The following is a 15,368-nucleotide window of genomic DNA, read 5'->3' as shown; positions in this document are numbered from 1 at the left end:
CACCGTATACTTCCTTCCCCAATCTACTCTCTCCTATATCCTCCCCCATACTCCCTCCAATTTTCTGGTAGGGCAAGATGGATCTCCATACCCCAGTGCCTGTATGTCTTATTTCCCAGTTGCATGCAAAAGTAATACTTATATATTAAACATTTAATTTTAAAAGTTTGAATTCCAGAATTCTTTCCCTTCCTCCTACGTCACACACCCTTACTAGGAAGATAAGCAATTCAATATAGGTTTTACATGTGTAGCTATGAAAAACATTTCCATAGTGGATATCTTGTGAAAGAATAACTATATTTCCCTCCATCCTATCCTGGCCCCACTTATTCTACTCTCTACTTTGGCCCAGTCCCTTCTCAAAAGTGTGTGCTTCTAAAAACCCTCCCCCCCAATCTGTCCTCCCCTACATCATCCCCCCTCTCATCCCCTTCCCCCCTACTCTCCTGTAGGGTGATGTGATAGTAATGGCAATTAAAGATTCCCCTGTATTGGCTTGGTTTTCAAATTGATTGTGTTAAAACCCAGAGTTTGTTAATCCCACCTGTGGGATGGGCTTGTTGATGTGAAAAGAAAGTCCTGAACTGGGAGGAGCTGGTGATGTAGATTTGGAGAGACACTAGAGAGAGGCGGAAGATCTTTTTGGAAGCAGCACCTCGTGGAGAGAGAGAGACTAAGAGAATTGCTGGTGGCCGTTTTGAATTGCCCTGGACTTTTGAGACCTGCCCCCTGAGCTGCCAAGGACTGAGGAGACATGGCTGTTTTGCTGGTACTTTGTCTGTCTGTTTTGATGTTGTTTTGCCAGATTTGTCCACTGGTGAAAGACAGTCCTTTTGTTGAAGAAGTCCTGGAACCTGGCTGTTCGCTAAGAAGCCCTGAGACTGTCCTGCAGACAGAGAGTGAATACTGTCCACTGGTGAGGGACAGTACTGTTGTTGCAGGGGTCTGGAGACTGTCCTGCAGACAGAGTGAATACTGTCCACTGGTGAAGGACAGTGCTGTTGTTGCAGGGGTCTGGGAGCCTTTCTGTTGGTTCAGAAGCCCTGAAGAAGGATTTTCTTGTTGTATGTTTACAGAAATCCTGGGAGAGGGCTTTGCTAATGTGTTCAGGGGTTCTAGGACTGTTCTACAGACAGAGGATAAATTCATGAAGGGACTGGCAATGTATCTTATGGCCTTGCTAAGCCTTGTCTCCCCAGGAACTAAGATTGCTGAGAACTTGCCTCGTGTCAAGATGAAGAAAAGACCTCCATTTGGGTATTAAGTGCTGTGTTTAAACTTGATGTAACTCTGGGGTAGATTCAATTGTGATCCAGGGGTGGGGAACTTTTGACCCTATTGTGCTCTGTGATTGACAAATGAAGGTACTTTACCTATGTTTGGAAACTAATCTCCATTTGAGAAGAGGGGTTTTGTGGTGGACTTAATTAAGGTATAGCCTAGGGGTGGAGTAGTATTTAGAACAGGGACTTTGTAATTGATTGAATGATTGGAAGATCCTGGGGTGGGGTAGTACTTGGAGATTATTTAATCACATTTAGTAAATGCTGTATTTTGAATGATGTCATGTTTTAATCTTCTCTGTTCTTGGTTGGTCACTGAATAAAATGGAGAGCACCTATGCTGGTATTCTGAACCTTGGGAAGTTGCCTTTCCTTGGCATTACATTACAGGTGACATACCCTATTTAGTGTGTATGTCATTCACTCCCTAAGCCAAATTCAATGAGAGTAAGGTTGACTCATTCCCTTTTGGCTTCCTATTCTTCCCCTCCATTGTAACAGTTTTCCCTTGCCTCTTCTGTATGAGATAATTCACCCAATTCTATCTCTCCCTATCTCCTCTTTTCATATTCCTCTCTCACCTCTTAATTTCACCTTTTAAGTATCATCCTTTCCTATTAAATTGGTCCTGTGCCCTCTATCTATGTATACTTGTAAACATATATACACACATTCATGTATGTATTCATATGCCCATATACCCTCATATATAGACATTATATATATATATTCCCTTCAATTATTTTATTTTCATACTGAGAAAACTTTCATCAGTCACAATTATTGTTTTTCCATTTAGGAATTTTAATAGTTTGACTTTGATAAGTTCCTTATGATTTCTTTTCCCTGTTTACCTTCTCATGCTTCTCTTGCTTCTTGGATCTGAATGTCAAATTTTCTATTTAACTCTGGTTTTTTCAGCAAGAATGCTTGCAAGTCCTCTATTCCACTGAATGACCATGTTTTCCCCTGAAACATGATACTCAGTTTTGCTGGGTAGGTGATTCTTGGTTTTAATCCCAACTCCTTTGACCTCCAGAATATCATATTCCAAGCCCTTCAATCCCTCAGTATAGAAGCTGCAACATTCTGTGTTATCCTGATTGTATTTCCACAATATTCAAATTTTTTCTTCCTGGCTGCTTGTAATATTCTTGCCTTAATCTGGGAATTCCAGAACCTGGCTATAATATTACTAGGAGTTTTCTTTTTGGGATCTTTTTCAGGAGGTGATCAGTGGATTCTTTCAACCTCTGTTTTGCTCTCTGGTTCTAAAACATCATGACAGTTTCCCTTGTGAACTTCCCGGAGGATGTTTTCTAGGTACTTACTTTGATCATGGCTTTCAGGTTGTCCAATAATTTTTAAATTATCTCTCCTGGATATATTTTCCAGGTCAGTGGTTTTCCATGAGATATTTCACATTACCTTCTATTCTTTCATTTGTTTGGGTCTGTTGAACAGCATCTTGATTTCTCATAAAGTCATTAGCTTCCATTTGCTCCAATCTAATTCTGAAGGAATGATTCTCCTCAATGAGCTTTTGAGATTCTTTTTCAATCTGGCAAATTCAGCTTTTTAAGACATTCTTCTCCTCATTACCTTTTTGAGACACTTTTTGCCATTTGAGTTAGTCTATTTTTTAAGGCAAGATTTTTCTCAGTCAGGCTGTGGACTCTCATTTCATAATTTTCTTGCATCATTCTCATTTCTCTTCCCAATTTTTCCTCCACTTTCTTATCTGCTTCTTAAGATCCTCTATGGCCTGTAACCAGCACGTATTTTCCTTTTAATCTTTTGGTGCAGGAGTTCTGATTTCACTGTCTTCCTCCTGTTCCATGCTTTGCTCCTTTTTGTCCCCAAAATAGGAGTCTAATGTTGGAAACTTCTCTTTGCTTTGTTTCCTTTGCCTGGTCATGTTGCCCCTCAATCACTTGAACCCTGGGCTTTTTGCCACAGTATGACTCTGCCACCAGACAGGGGAGCTTTCATGCCAAACACCAGGGTTTTCTCAGCTGCCAGAGGTATTAGTTGGGTGCCCTCTTGGAAGCTTCCACACACTCTGGTAAGCTGGTCACACACCCCAGGACCTCCACCATAGACCACCATCCAGATCCAAGCAGGTTAAAGCAAGAGCAATTACCCCTCAGACTGGTCACTTGGTCCCCCTACACTTTGCAGGGCAGGAGCTGAAGCTGCCATGTGGCTCTGGCTGGCTGTGCGGGGCATCTCAGTGGCTTCTAGCCCCGGGGGCAAAAGTCAACTCACTCCCACTTACTGGGTCCCAAAGTCTAGACTGAACTGACTTCTCACTCTGTCCTTCGCATCTATGTGTTGATAATTCTGGACCACCATAGCTGCTGGTGATTGGGGGTCCCTCCAGCCAGCGGCTGGTCAGGCCCGCCTTGGGACTAAAACCTCCGGCTCACTCGGGCCTGGGTTCAGCTCCCAGAGTGCTGCACTGGCCAATTCCTACTGGCCTGCCAGGCTGTCCTCAGTGGGAGATTAGTTTCTCTGTGTCATTTTGTGGGTTCTGCAGCTCCAAAGTTTGTTCAGAGTCCCCTTTTTACATTTATTGGGGAAGGTGGAAGCTGGAGTCACTCAGAGTTCCTGCTTCTACTCCGCCATCTTGATTCCCCAAATATCATTTTTCCATGTTCAATTTTTGATAAATTCCTTATGATTTCTTTTCCCTGTTTACCTTCTCATGCTTCTCTTGCTTCTTGTATCTGAATGTCAAATTTTCTATTCAACTCTGGTTTTTCATCAAGAATCCTTGTAAGTCCTCTATTTCATTGAATGACCATATTTTCCCCTGAAACATGATACTCAATTTTGCTGGGTAAGTGATTCTTGGTTTTAATCCCAGCTCCTTTGACTTCCAGAATATCATATTATAAGCCCTTCGATCCCTCAGTGTAGAAGTTGCCAGATCCTGTGTTATCCTGATTGTGTTTCCACAGTATTCAAATTGTTTCTTCCTGGATGCTTTTAATACTTTCTCCTTGATCTGGGAACTCTCTAACCTGGATATAATATTCTTAGGGGTTTTCTTTTGGGGATCTCTTTCAAGAGGTGATGAGCAGATTCTTCCAACCTCTATTTTGTCCTCTGGTTCTAAAACATCATGACAATTTTCCTGGAGAATTTCTTGAAGGATAATTTTTAGGCTCTTTTTTTGATCATGTTTTTCAGGTAGTCCAATAATTTTTAAAACATCTCTCTTGGATCTATTTTCCAGGTCAGTGGTTTTTTCAATGAGATATTTCACATTGCCTTCTATTTTTTCATTTGTTTGGATCTGTTTAAGAGTATCTTGATTTCTCATAAAGTCACTAGCTTCCATTTACTCCAATCTAATTCTGAAGGAATTATTCTCTTCAGTGAGCTTTTGAGATTCTTTTTCAATCTGGCAAATTCAGCTTTTTAAGGCATTCTTCTCCTCATTGGCTTTTTGAGCCTCTTTTTCCATTTGAGTTAGTCTATTTTTTAAGGTTTTATTTTCTTCAGTCAGGTTGTTGACTCACTTTTCATGATTTTCTTGCATCATTCTCATTTCTCTTCCCAATTTTTCCTCTTCTTCTCTTATTTTGTTTTCAAAACCCTTCTTAAGCTCCTCTATTGCCTGTAATCAGTTCACATTTTTCTTGGAAGCTTTTGGTGCAGGAGTTCTGACTTAGTTGTCTTCTTCCTGTTCCATGCTTTGATCCTTTTGGTCCCCAAAAAAAGAAATCCAAAGTCGAATTACTGTGCTTGCTTTGCTTCCTTTTCTTGCTCATGTTGCCACTCAATTATTTGATTTTTTAGCTTTTTACCACAGTAGAACTCTGCTTCCAGAGAGGAGAGCTTTGTCCCAAATTGCTGGGGTTTTCACAGCTGCCAGAGCTATTAGTTGCTTGCCCTCTAAGAAGCCTCTACTTGCTCTGACACCTGGTCACATACCCCAGGACCTCCACCCTAAAGAGCAATTCAGATCCATGCAGGTTAAAGCAAGAGCAATTACACTGCAGAATGGTTGCTTGGTTCCCCTACAATCTGCAGGCTGGGAACTGTGAAGCAGCCATGCAACAGTGGCCTCCTTACCTCAGACGCTTCTCCCTCTGGGGGAAGGGGGAGGCAGAGGTCAGACCACACCCCTGGACCACCTATTCCCAAAGTCCACACTGAACTCTCACTTTGTCTTTGGCATTTATGGTTTTTACATAAAGCACCTACTTCAGTGTTCACACCAACAGCTGCTGGTGATTCACTCTCCTAAAGTCCCTCAGCCATGACTGGTTGTGGCCATCCTGGGGCTAAAACCACAGGCTCATGTGTAGGACTGGGCTCTACTCCAAGTGTTCTGTGATGGACCCTTTCTGTCTGCCTGCTGGGATTTCAGTGGGAGATTTGTTTCTCTGTGTCACTTTGTGGGTTCTGTAGCTCTAAAGTTTGTTTAGAGTCATATTTTACAGGTATTTGAGATGGTTATGGGGGAAGCACCTGGAGTTTTCCAGCTTCTATGCTGCCATCTTAATTCCATCCCCTCCATTTTATAATTTTTTCAATTTCATTCTCTAAGACAGTTTATTTAAGGATCAAGTATAAGGTTATTTGTTTTCTCTTCCATTAATCTAGGCACTTTATATTTTTGTAAATATTAATCCATTTTACTAAGATTTACAGTTTAATGGCATTGGGCAAAATAACTGCTAATAATTGCTTTAATTTCATCCTCATTGATTGTTTATTACCCTTTTTCTTTTCTAATACTAGTAATTTGACTTTCTTCATTTCTTCATTCTTTTAATCAAATTAAGAAATGGTTTATTTTATTGTTGTTGTTGTTGTTTTTCCACAAAACCAGCTCTTTGTTCTATTCATTAGTTCAATAGGATTTTTTTTATTTCAACTTTATTCATCTCTCTTTTGATTTCCAGAATTTCCATTTTGATGTTTAAACTTTTTTCTAGTTTCTTTTTTTAATTACATGCCCAATCCCTATATCTGTTCTTTTTTCTACATGTATTTAAAAATTAAAATTTCCTCCTAAGTACTTCTTTGACTGAATCTCACAAATTTTGGTATGTTGCCTCTTTGCTCTCACTTTCTTTAATGAAATTATTGTTTGTTTCTACGGTTGCTTCTTTAATCCACTTGTTCTTTAGTATTAGATTATTTATTTTCCAACTAATTTTTATCTATGTTTCATGGTCCTTTACTGAATATATTTTTTATTATATTATGATCTGAAAATGGTGCACTTAATATTTCTGTTTTTTCTGCATATAGTTGTGAGGCTTCTATGCCCTAATATATGGCCAGTCTTTGTGTAGACATCATGTACAGCTGAGTAAAAAGGCTATGTACCTTTCTATCACCTCTCAATTTTCTACAGAGGTCTATCATATCTAAGCTTTACAAAACTGTATTCATCTCCTTGATTTCTTTCTCATTTATTTTATAGTTAGATATATCTAATACTGAGATGGGAAATAATTTCTCCCATTAATTTATTTTATTGTTTATCTCCATTTAACTTTTTGTTTAAGAGTTTGGATGCTATGTCATTTGATGCATATAGGTTTAGTATTAATATTGCTTCATTGTTTATGGTTCCTATTAGCAAGGTGTAGATTCTCTGCTTATCCCTTTTAATTAGGTCTGTTTTTGTTTTTTCTTGGTCTTAAATTATGATTGCTACCCCTGCCTTTTTTACTTCAGCTGATGTGTAACAGATTCTCCTCCAGGCCCCTTATTTTAATTCTGTTTGTGTCTCTTTGTTTCAAGTGTTTTTTGTAAACAACATATTGTTGGATTCTTGTTTTTAATCCATTCTGCTATCCACTTCTATTGTATGGATGAGTTCATCCCATTAACATTCGCAGTTATGATTCGAGTTATTAATGCATTTCCCTTCATCTTATTTTCTTTTGTTTATCTTTCTCTATCTTTTTTTATCCTGTCCTCACTCTATAGTCTGGTTTGCTTTTGACCTCTACCTAATTTTATTTTTCTCCTTTTTTTTAATAAATTTGCCCTGTTCTTTATCCCCTTCCCTTCCTTTTCTCTATTAAGATATATTTCTACATCCGATGGAGTGTGTGTGTTTGTGAATCATATAGATGAGAGTGAGGTTTAAGCATTGCCCACCAAAACCCCCCTTCATCTTTTCCCCTTCCTCTTCCTTTCCTCTTCCATCCTCCTTAGCTCTTCCTTATGTGCCTCTTTTATGTAAAATAATTTTCCCCACTCTTCTACTCCTTCTTTTCTCCCCATGCATCCTCTTTCTCACCTATCTATTTATTTTTACCACCCCAACATAATAAACTCACTCCAGGCTCTTTGTCTGTACAGAATCCTTCAGACTGCCCTAATAATGAGAAAGTCTTAAAAGTGTCATCTTTACATAGATGAATGCAAACAGTTTAACCTTACTGAGTCCCTTATGATTTCTTTTTCGTGTTTACATTTGTATGTTTTTCTTGAGTCTTGTATTTGAAATTCAAATTTTCCATTCATCTTTGGTCTTTTTATCACGAGCGTTTTAAAGTCTTCCAATTTCTCAAATATCTATTGTTTTCCTTGAAGTATCATGTTGTTTTTCTGTGTGGGTTATTCTTGTTTGTAATTCTTGCTCCTTTGCCTTCCAAACTATCATATTCCTAGCCCTCTCTTTCTTTAATATGGTAGCTGCTAATTCTTGTATGATCCTGACTGTGGTTTCAAGGTATTTAAGTAGTTTCTTTCTGGTTTCTAGATATATTTTCTCTTTGACCTGGGAGCTCTAGAATTTGGCTATAATATTCTTGGAAGTTTTCATTTTGAGATCTCTTTCAGGCGGTGATCAGTAATTTTTTTTTCCATTTCTATTTTACCCTGTGGTTCTAGGATATCAGGGCATTTTTGCTTATAATTTATTGAAATATGATGCCTTAGATGATGATGGCTTTCAGGTATCAAATAATTCTTAAATTATCTCTCCTCAACCAATTTTCCATGTCAGTTGTTTTTTTGGAGATATATTTCAGTTTCTTCTATCTTTTCATTCTTTTTACTTTGTTTTATTATTTCTTAATGTCTCACAGAGTCATCAGCTTCCATTTGTTCTATTTCAATTTTTAAGGATTTATATTTCAGTGAGATTTTGTACCCCTTTTGCCATTTGGCTTACTCTTTCTTTTTAAGGTATTATTTGCTTTAGGTTTTTTTTTTGGGGGGGGGGACTTCTTTTGCCAACTTGTTCATTGTCTTTTCATAATTTTATTCCCTTGCTCTCATTTCTTTAATCCAATTTTTCCTCCACCCCTCTTATTTGATTTTGAAAATAATTTTTAGCTCTTCTAGGAATTCTTGTTGGGCTTGTGTCCAATTAACGTTTTTTTTTCCCTTTGAGGCTTTGCTTTTACCTATTTTTACACCATTGTCTTTTGAGTTTGTGTTTTGATCTCCCTTGTAACTATAGTTGCTTTTTAGGCATATATTTCTTTTTTGTTGCTTGCTCATTTCCAAGTCTATTTCTTGACTTTAAACTTTATGTTAAAATTGGACTTTGGTCCCAGTGTTGGTATAGGGGAAGTGACACTGTCCCCAGCTTCGGGGTTTTTCTCACAGATGTTTTAAGAACTAATTCTGGGGGTTTGGAAGTTTGTGGTGTTTCCAAGATGGTATGATCCAGGTAGAGGTGTGGTAACTGCTCTCCTGTTCTAAGCTCTGGTCCTTACACATGAAAGATACCTGATTCCTGGAGATTGAAATCAATACTGTACCCAAGGGCCCCTGTTCCCTTGAGACCATAAATGATATTGCTCCTCAGGGTCCCTGCTCTCTCATAACCAAAAGTGCTCCTCTCCACCTTTGAACTGTGACCTGGAAATTGGTACAGGCAATGAAGTTGTCAAACAGATTCTAGTCCTGTACCTGGTGCTAGCACAGGCATCCCCTCCCCTTACTCATCTATGGCTTGAGACATCATGACATTTCTGTTGCTATGGTCACAACCACCAAGACCCACTCCCGTGATACACTTATGTAGGCTCCATGTCAACCTCCATCCCCATGTCAAAGATCTCTTCTTCTGACCTCCTAAGTTGTTGTGGGCTGGAAGGATATCTCATCAATTAATTATACATTATGTAATCCTATAAGAGTATGTTCATTATCCCTACAATAGGGAAATGATTGGAAAAATTCTAATTTGTTCTTTGCTTATGCTAAGTGAGAATAAAATGCAGTCTAATACACTTGTATCAGTACCATTTACCTGCCTAAAACATTTTCTTGTCTTGGTCCTTTAGAGATATTTGGCAGATCCTTTTTATTCATACTTTTTTAGACTATTGGGGAACTCTAAAACCTATAAGCAATTCTATAATATAAACCAAGTAAGGTATATTTTAGAAATGAACTACTTTACTTGTCCAAAAAGTGGCAGAGCTGGAATTTAAAAGTCTGACCCTCTTCCAAGCTTTTTTGCATAAAGAAATGTTCCATTGTCCTCTTTTTGGCTCAGAGTTACAAATTCAAAACTGAGCTCACCCATAACTGGGATTGTCATCAATGGGAATAATGAAGGCATGAGTTAGCCCATAGTGATTAAGTGTGAAAATCAGCTATGACTTTGGCAAATTCTCTTCTTGTTACACACAGCTGCTGCTGCTGCTGCTACTTATACAGAACCTTAAACATTTCTTCTTCAGTTCCATTTCAGAAAGAAATGTCAGCCTGGGCACTGCCAAGAATATGAAAGAGGCAGCCCAAACCTGGCTTGGCTCTAAAACTCTAAATTCAAGCCAAAGTAAATGAGCTGACTAAAGGCATATGGAAAATAAAAGCATGAAGTGATAGACAACTTCTGTCAGCCCCAAGAATAAAGGATTATTTTTGGCATGTTCCTTAGAGTGAGAGAGCAATGCTAGGGTCCATATTTTAATCCTGGATAGAGCTTCAAGTCTCCTGTCCCTTACTCAAATATAAGATGGAACCTAATACAAACCATCCTCATGACTTCCCTCAAAATGAGTATCCTTCTTTAATAATACCTTTGTTTTTTCATTATGTCCCAATTGTGAAAATTATAGAAATCATAAAGGCTCAAGTTTATGATAAACTAATACAGAACAATATCCAGAACTTATTGGTCCACTCAATCACATTCCACAAAGATTCATTAAGTTCTGAAACAGTGACATACAAGATGCTTTGGTGGAGTACCCAAAAAATAGAGACATAGTCTCAGTTCTCAAAAATAAACAGTTTAGTTAGAGATACAGTATGTATGTATTATCTAATCTATATTTATATCCCCTTCTGTAGAATGTAAATTTGTTCAGGGAACAATCTGCCTGTTATTTTATTTTTGTATTTATCACCTAGCACAGTGTCTGTGTTCAGAAGAGTTGTAAAAACTTACTGGATTGGATTGGTACACAAACAAATATTAGAGATCACTCCAAGACCATGTATATCAAGAATGTTTCTTAACCTGACTTAGCAGTTTCTTCATTTCAGGAACAGGATAAGTAAAAAAGGCAAGGGGATTGGGGGGGTGGGGGGGTGGGGCGTGTTATGAATTTACTCTCATTCCTATGATCAGAGATGAAACAAGGGGTGACTTGCTGAAGATTAGAATATGGTAACTTTTAATCTCCTTAAATGATTCTATTAAAACTAATTTTTCATACCAAATAAGAGTCTTTAATAGAAACTAATTGCTGGAAATTTCTACATTCAAAACAATTCAACATTTCATTTTTTTTTTACTTACCATCACTCACAGTCAATCTTATCACAAAGGTTTCATTTTCTCCTGTGTTGGTGGTTAAACAACATTGGTAAAATCCTGAGTCAGAAGCAGTGACATTCTGAATGACAATAGAGCTACTTTTCATCCCTTGGCTGCAGCTCATTAATATTTTTCTTTGGTACTTTAAACCATAACTTTTCCCATTGCTCAAGTTACAGAAAGTTAAGTGGTCAATCTGATGTGGCTGAATCCTTTCCCACGTCACATGTTTCAGGGGGCTGGCCATGTGAGTCTGAAATATGAATGTGACATTGTTTCCAGGTTGCGATACCATATGGCTCTTTGATGGAACACGGATTTCAAAATCATCTGAAAAGAATCAACAACATGTTTCATATATCTGTTATAGCATGACAATCTTTTGGAGGTAATAATGCTTTTAAAAATCTTCTAACAATAATTAATACTGGTATTCAAAATGGTCTTCCTAGGTCCACCCTCTAAGGCAAAGCAAAACAAATCAAATTCCATTAAAAGCCTCAGTCTCCTTATTTATAAATTTACTTCATGCCTGGCATAAAATAGATATTAAACTGGCTTTTGCTATGCATCCATTATATATATGACACATAGACATGATGCTTTAGTGGACAGACAATGAGCTTAGAGTCAGAAAATCAAGTCCTGCTTTTGGCATATATTAGCTGTGAGGCCATAGGCAGTCATTCAACCTCTCAGCGTCCCAAATCTTTAAGCCTCTCTCTAAGGTTATATATATATATACACAGATGAGTTGTTCAGTTGCATTGGTAGAAGAAGTTTCTTCACTGAGAGTTCTCTTAAATCACAAGTCTAGATTTTTTTTTAAATGTTGATGGCACTATGCAAGGTACTGAGAATATGGAAGAAAAAATGTGGTAGTGGCCGTTCTCAAGAAATTTATATGCTACTATGAAGATAGAAATACATACACATATAAGTGAATACAAGGAAATTTGGAGAGTGAAAATTAATATCTGGGTGGAGCAGGAAAAGTTTCATGACAGCTCCTGAGCTCAGCCTTGGAGGAAAATAAGGATTCTAAGAGGAAGGACTGCATTCCAGGAAACATTGTCAATAACTAGGCATTTAGGACATAGCAAATTCACCATAAATAGATTATAAACTCCTTAGGGGCAGAGATGAGGCTTGAAATTAGGGAAGGTTGATCAGGGCTTTTTTCAGAGTGTAAACATCTTCCTTGTGATAGTACCTCGCAGTATGAGTGGCTACCCCTCTTCCCATCCTTAGCCCTGGGAAGCCACTACTTTTGCCTTTTTTAAAACCCTGTTCCTAGGACTCTCCTGATTGCTGTCTTCCCCTCCTAATGGTTAACTGACCAGATAGGTTGCTTCCCAATACTCCTCATCAAAATTTACCAAGGCTTCAATAATTACTAGTTAGGTCACAGCAGACACCATGTGGGATAAACAAGTGTTTAGTCTTATAATTGAGATACTTTAGTAAAACTTCCTTTCCACCAATGATGATTCAAGTTCACTTAACAGAAGTTGTATTCCACAACTAAAAATATACTTGAAATAGAAATGCAATTCAATGTATTAATTTTAAAAATACACTAAGTTGTCAATAATTGACACCATGCTTGAGAACAGGTTTTGAAGGAAGAAAGGGTGATGGGTACCTAAAAGACAAGGAGCAAGGAGGGATAGTCAAAATCAAGATGCTATAGATCAGTGAAAGAATTTCAGGTAGTGGAGCCTCAAATGCCAAAGATGCACTTTGCCCACTTCACAATTTTAACTAGGGAAAGCACAATCTTTACTAGAAGGAGCAATTATTGCAGTCTTTCAGCAGAGGCATGTTGCAGAGAAGAACGTCTTTGTCTTCTGTTTAAGAAAGAGCTTTCCAAAAATTAAAGATTTCTACAAATGTAAAAAGCAGCACCCAGAGGTAGTGAGTTCCCTGCCACTGGATTAGCAGTTGTTAAAGACATCACAGAGACAGTTGGGATCATTCCTGGAGAAAATGACATTTTCATCTGATAAGTGGAACAGAGAGAACTGCAAAAACCCATGACCACAGATCAAAGGTTGATTTTTACATACGAAAAGTAAGACCAAAACCATTGAACATTTTCTAAACCATCAAACATATTTGTTGATTACTAGTAGCTGCAACTTCTTAAAATATGAAAGACAACAAAGGTGTTAAAGGACATACCTCTAATGAAAAATAAAGAAATCAATTTCTACATATCTTTAAAAATAAATAATAACTGACATATATGTTCCACTTTAATGAGGCTGCTAGATAACACAGGGGATAAATACTGAGCCTAGAGTGAGGAAGAACTGAATTCCAATCTGATCTCAGATATTTACTAGCTTTGTGTTCCTGGGCAATCATTTGTGCTCTATTTGCCTAAGTTTTCTCAACTGTAAAATGTTGCATCTATTTCACAGGACTGCTGTGAGGATTAAATGATTATATTTGTAAAGCACTTAGTTGAGTGTCCGGCACATAATAGATGATTAATAATTGTTCACTTCCTTCTTCATTATGTTATTTCATATAACATTCCCAATGGGAAGAGTTTTACATTTGGAGAAACTGAAGCCTAGAGAGCCTGTGACCTACAATCATCACATAGCTAGTAGGTATCAGCAGAAAGAGTTAAACTCAAACCTTGCCTGATTTCAATTCCTACACTCTTTCCATTCCAGCACAATTCCACAAAATAATCTAAAAATTCACTGTCATCTTCCAGTTTTTCATATTAAGTCCAATGATTTCAGCACTTGTTCTGCTAGGGATGAGTCTCACCTGTGGCTTTGGTCTGAGTGATCTGGTGTTTAAAGTAATTCACTATCCTTCCTCACTCTACTTCAGAAAGCTGCACATGCCTCCAGTTAAGTCAGTCATATACGGTACCAGTTAAATTAATCTGAAGTGTGTAAAGATGGGAGCCATTGGGAAGAATGGCCCATTTTTTGAGGATCTTATAGATCATAAAGCCAAAGAAAACTAGGGCGAGATGTACCCAAAACCATAGCAACCAAAATCCTAATCTAAGAATTTTACCACAGACTTTTTACCTGACAAATTTCTATAGTAAAATCAGAAGTTTAGTTCAATCTCCCAACATCCCTTAAATGGGAAAAGGAAAGTCTTTCAACCTACTGTCATTATGGAATTCATAACATTAAATCTTTAAGGACTATATCCATGATATTTCAAAGTAGAGATCTTAATGAATGCTGTATCCAGACTAGGGAAGGTCAAATTTCTAACTGTACTTAGTCTCTGCTGGAGTACAATTTGCTTCCCTAGATGGCCATGGTGGGTTGGGGAGAAATTCCTACCCTCACCCAGGACTGCCTAACATGTGCTAAGGATGGAGACACTATATGGCATTATCTGAGGGAAGCCAAGGAGGCCCCAAGCTCAAAAACTTCTCTTTCCTCCTGTTACTTTAAATTCTACCTTTAGAAATACATTTGACTATTGTTTCCCAGTAAAAATGAAAATTGGGTAGAAGGTGTAGCACATTAAATCCTTCTCAGAATCACAGCCTCACTGAACTTTAAGCAGGGGTTGAGACATCTTTATTTTATTTGTCTGGTCAACCTTTGGCAGTTGGGCGAATTCCATTTCAGAATAATGTTCCTTAGTACATAAAATAAAAGAAACAGGATTATTAAAAGAAATCAATTATATCAATGTATAGTTAATAAAATGTTTTTAAAAATAAAAAAAAAAGTTGTAAATTCTAGGGCAAAAGGAACCTTAGAAGTCATACAGTCAAAAAGTATAAATCCCCTCTTACAACACCCATAGCAATCACCCAGAGTTATCTAGGCTCCAGTAGTTATTTCAGTTTTTTTTACAGCTCCAATTGTTATAAAGTTTTTATTTATAATGAGTTGATATCTACATCCCTACAACTTTTCATTTCGTATTAATTTTGCCCTCATGAGTCTAACAGAAAAAATTAATCCTTTCAAATAATTTTTTCAAATATTTGAATTTCAAAAAATACATTCCCTATTTCCCCTGTTCTCCCTGCTTCTCTTCTCAAGGATAAAAATTTGCAAATCCTCTAACTGACCCATTAGTAGCATGGCTTTAAATTTCCTTATATGAATAATAACTAGCATTTATCTAGCACTTTATTGTTTACAATACTTGACACAACTACTGAAACAGTGGGTAGAGTACTGGGCTTGGAGTGAGGAACAACTGAGTTCAACTCTGGCTTCAGATACTTACTGGTCAACTGGTCGCTGGTCAACATTACTCACTGCTAAAATCTGGAAGTTAAAAACAGGTATAATTCTCTAGATTTAGTTTTACCA

The 15,368-nt window shown here is 37.6% G+C and overlaps 1 protein-coding gene across 1 annotated transcript in view; it reads right to left on the bottom strand.

Annotated features, from left to right (window-relative positions):
* The window catches only part of CD226 (CD226 molecule), a 57,206-nt gene extending 45,874 nt beyond the window's left edge, over positions 1–11,332 (bottom strand). The window contains exon 1 of the mRNA XM_069099485.1: positions 11,032–11,332. Within this exon, the coding sequence (XP_068955586.1) occupies positions 11,032–11,296 (265 nt within the window). The 5' untranslated portion in view covers positions 11,297–11,332. The remainder of the gene's footprint in view (positions 1–11,031) is intronic.
* Positions 11,333–15,368: the final 4,036 nt, after the last annotated feature.

Source organism: Petaurus breviceps, unplaced genomic scaffold (genome assembly GCF_028583685.1).
Source record: "Petaurus breviceps papuanus isolate PSGF00001 unplaced genomic scaffold, PetGlider_PUasm1.0 38, whole genome shotgun sequence".
Lineage (NCBI taxonomy): Eukaryota > Metazoa > Chordata > Mammalia > Diprotodontia > Petauridae > Petaurus > Petaurus breviceps.
The sequence above is the reverse complement of the archived record's forward strand: the minus strand, read 5'-3'. Positions and strand labels throughout refer to the sequence as shown.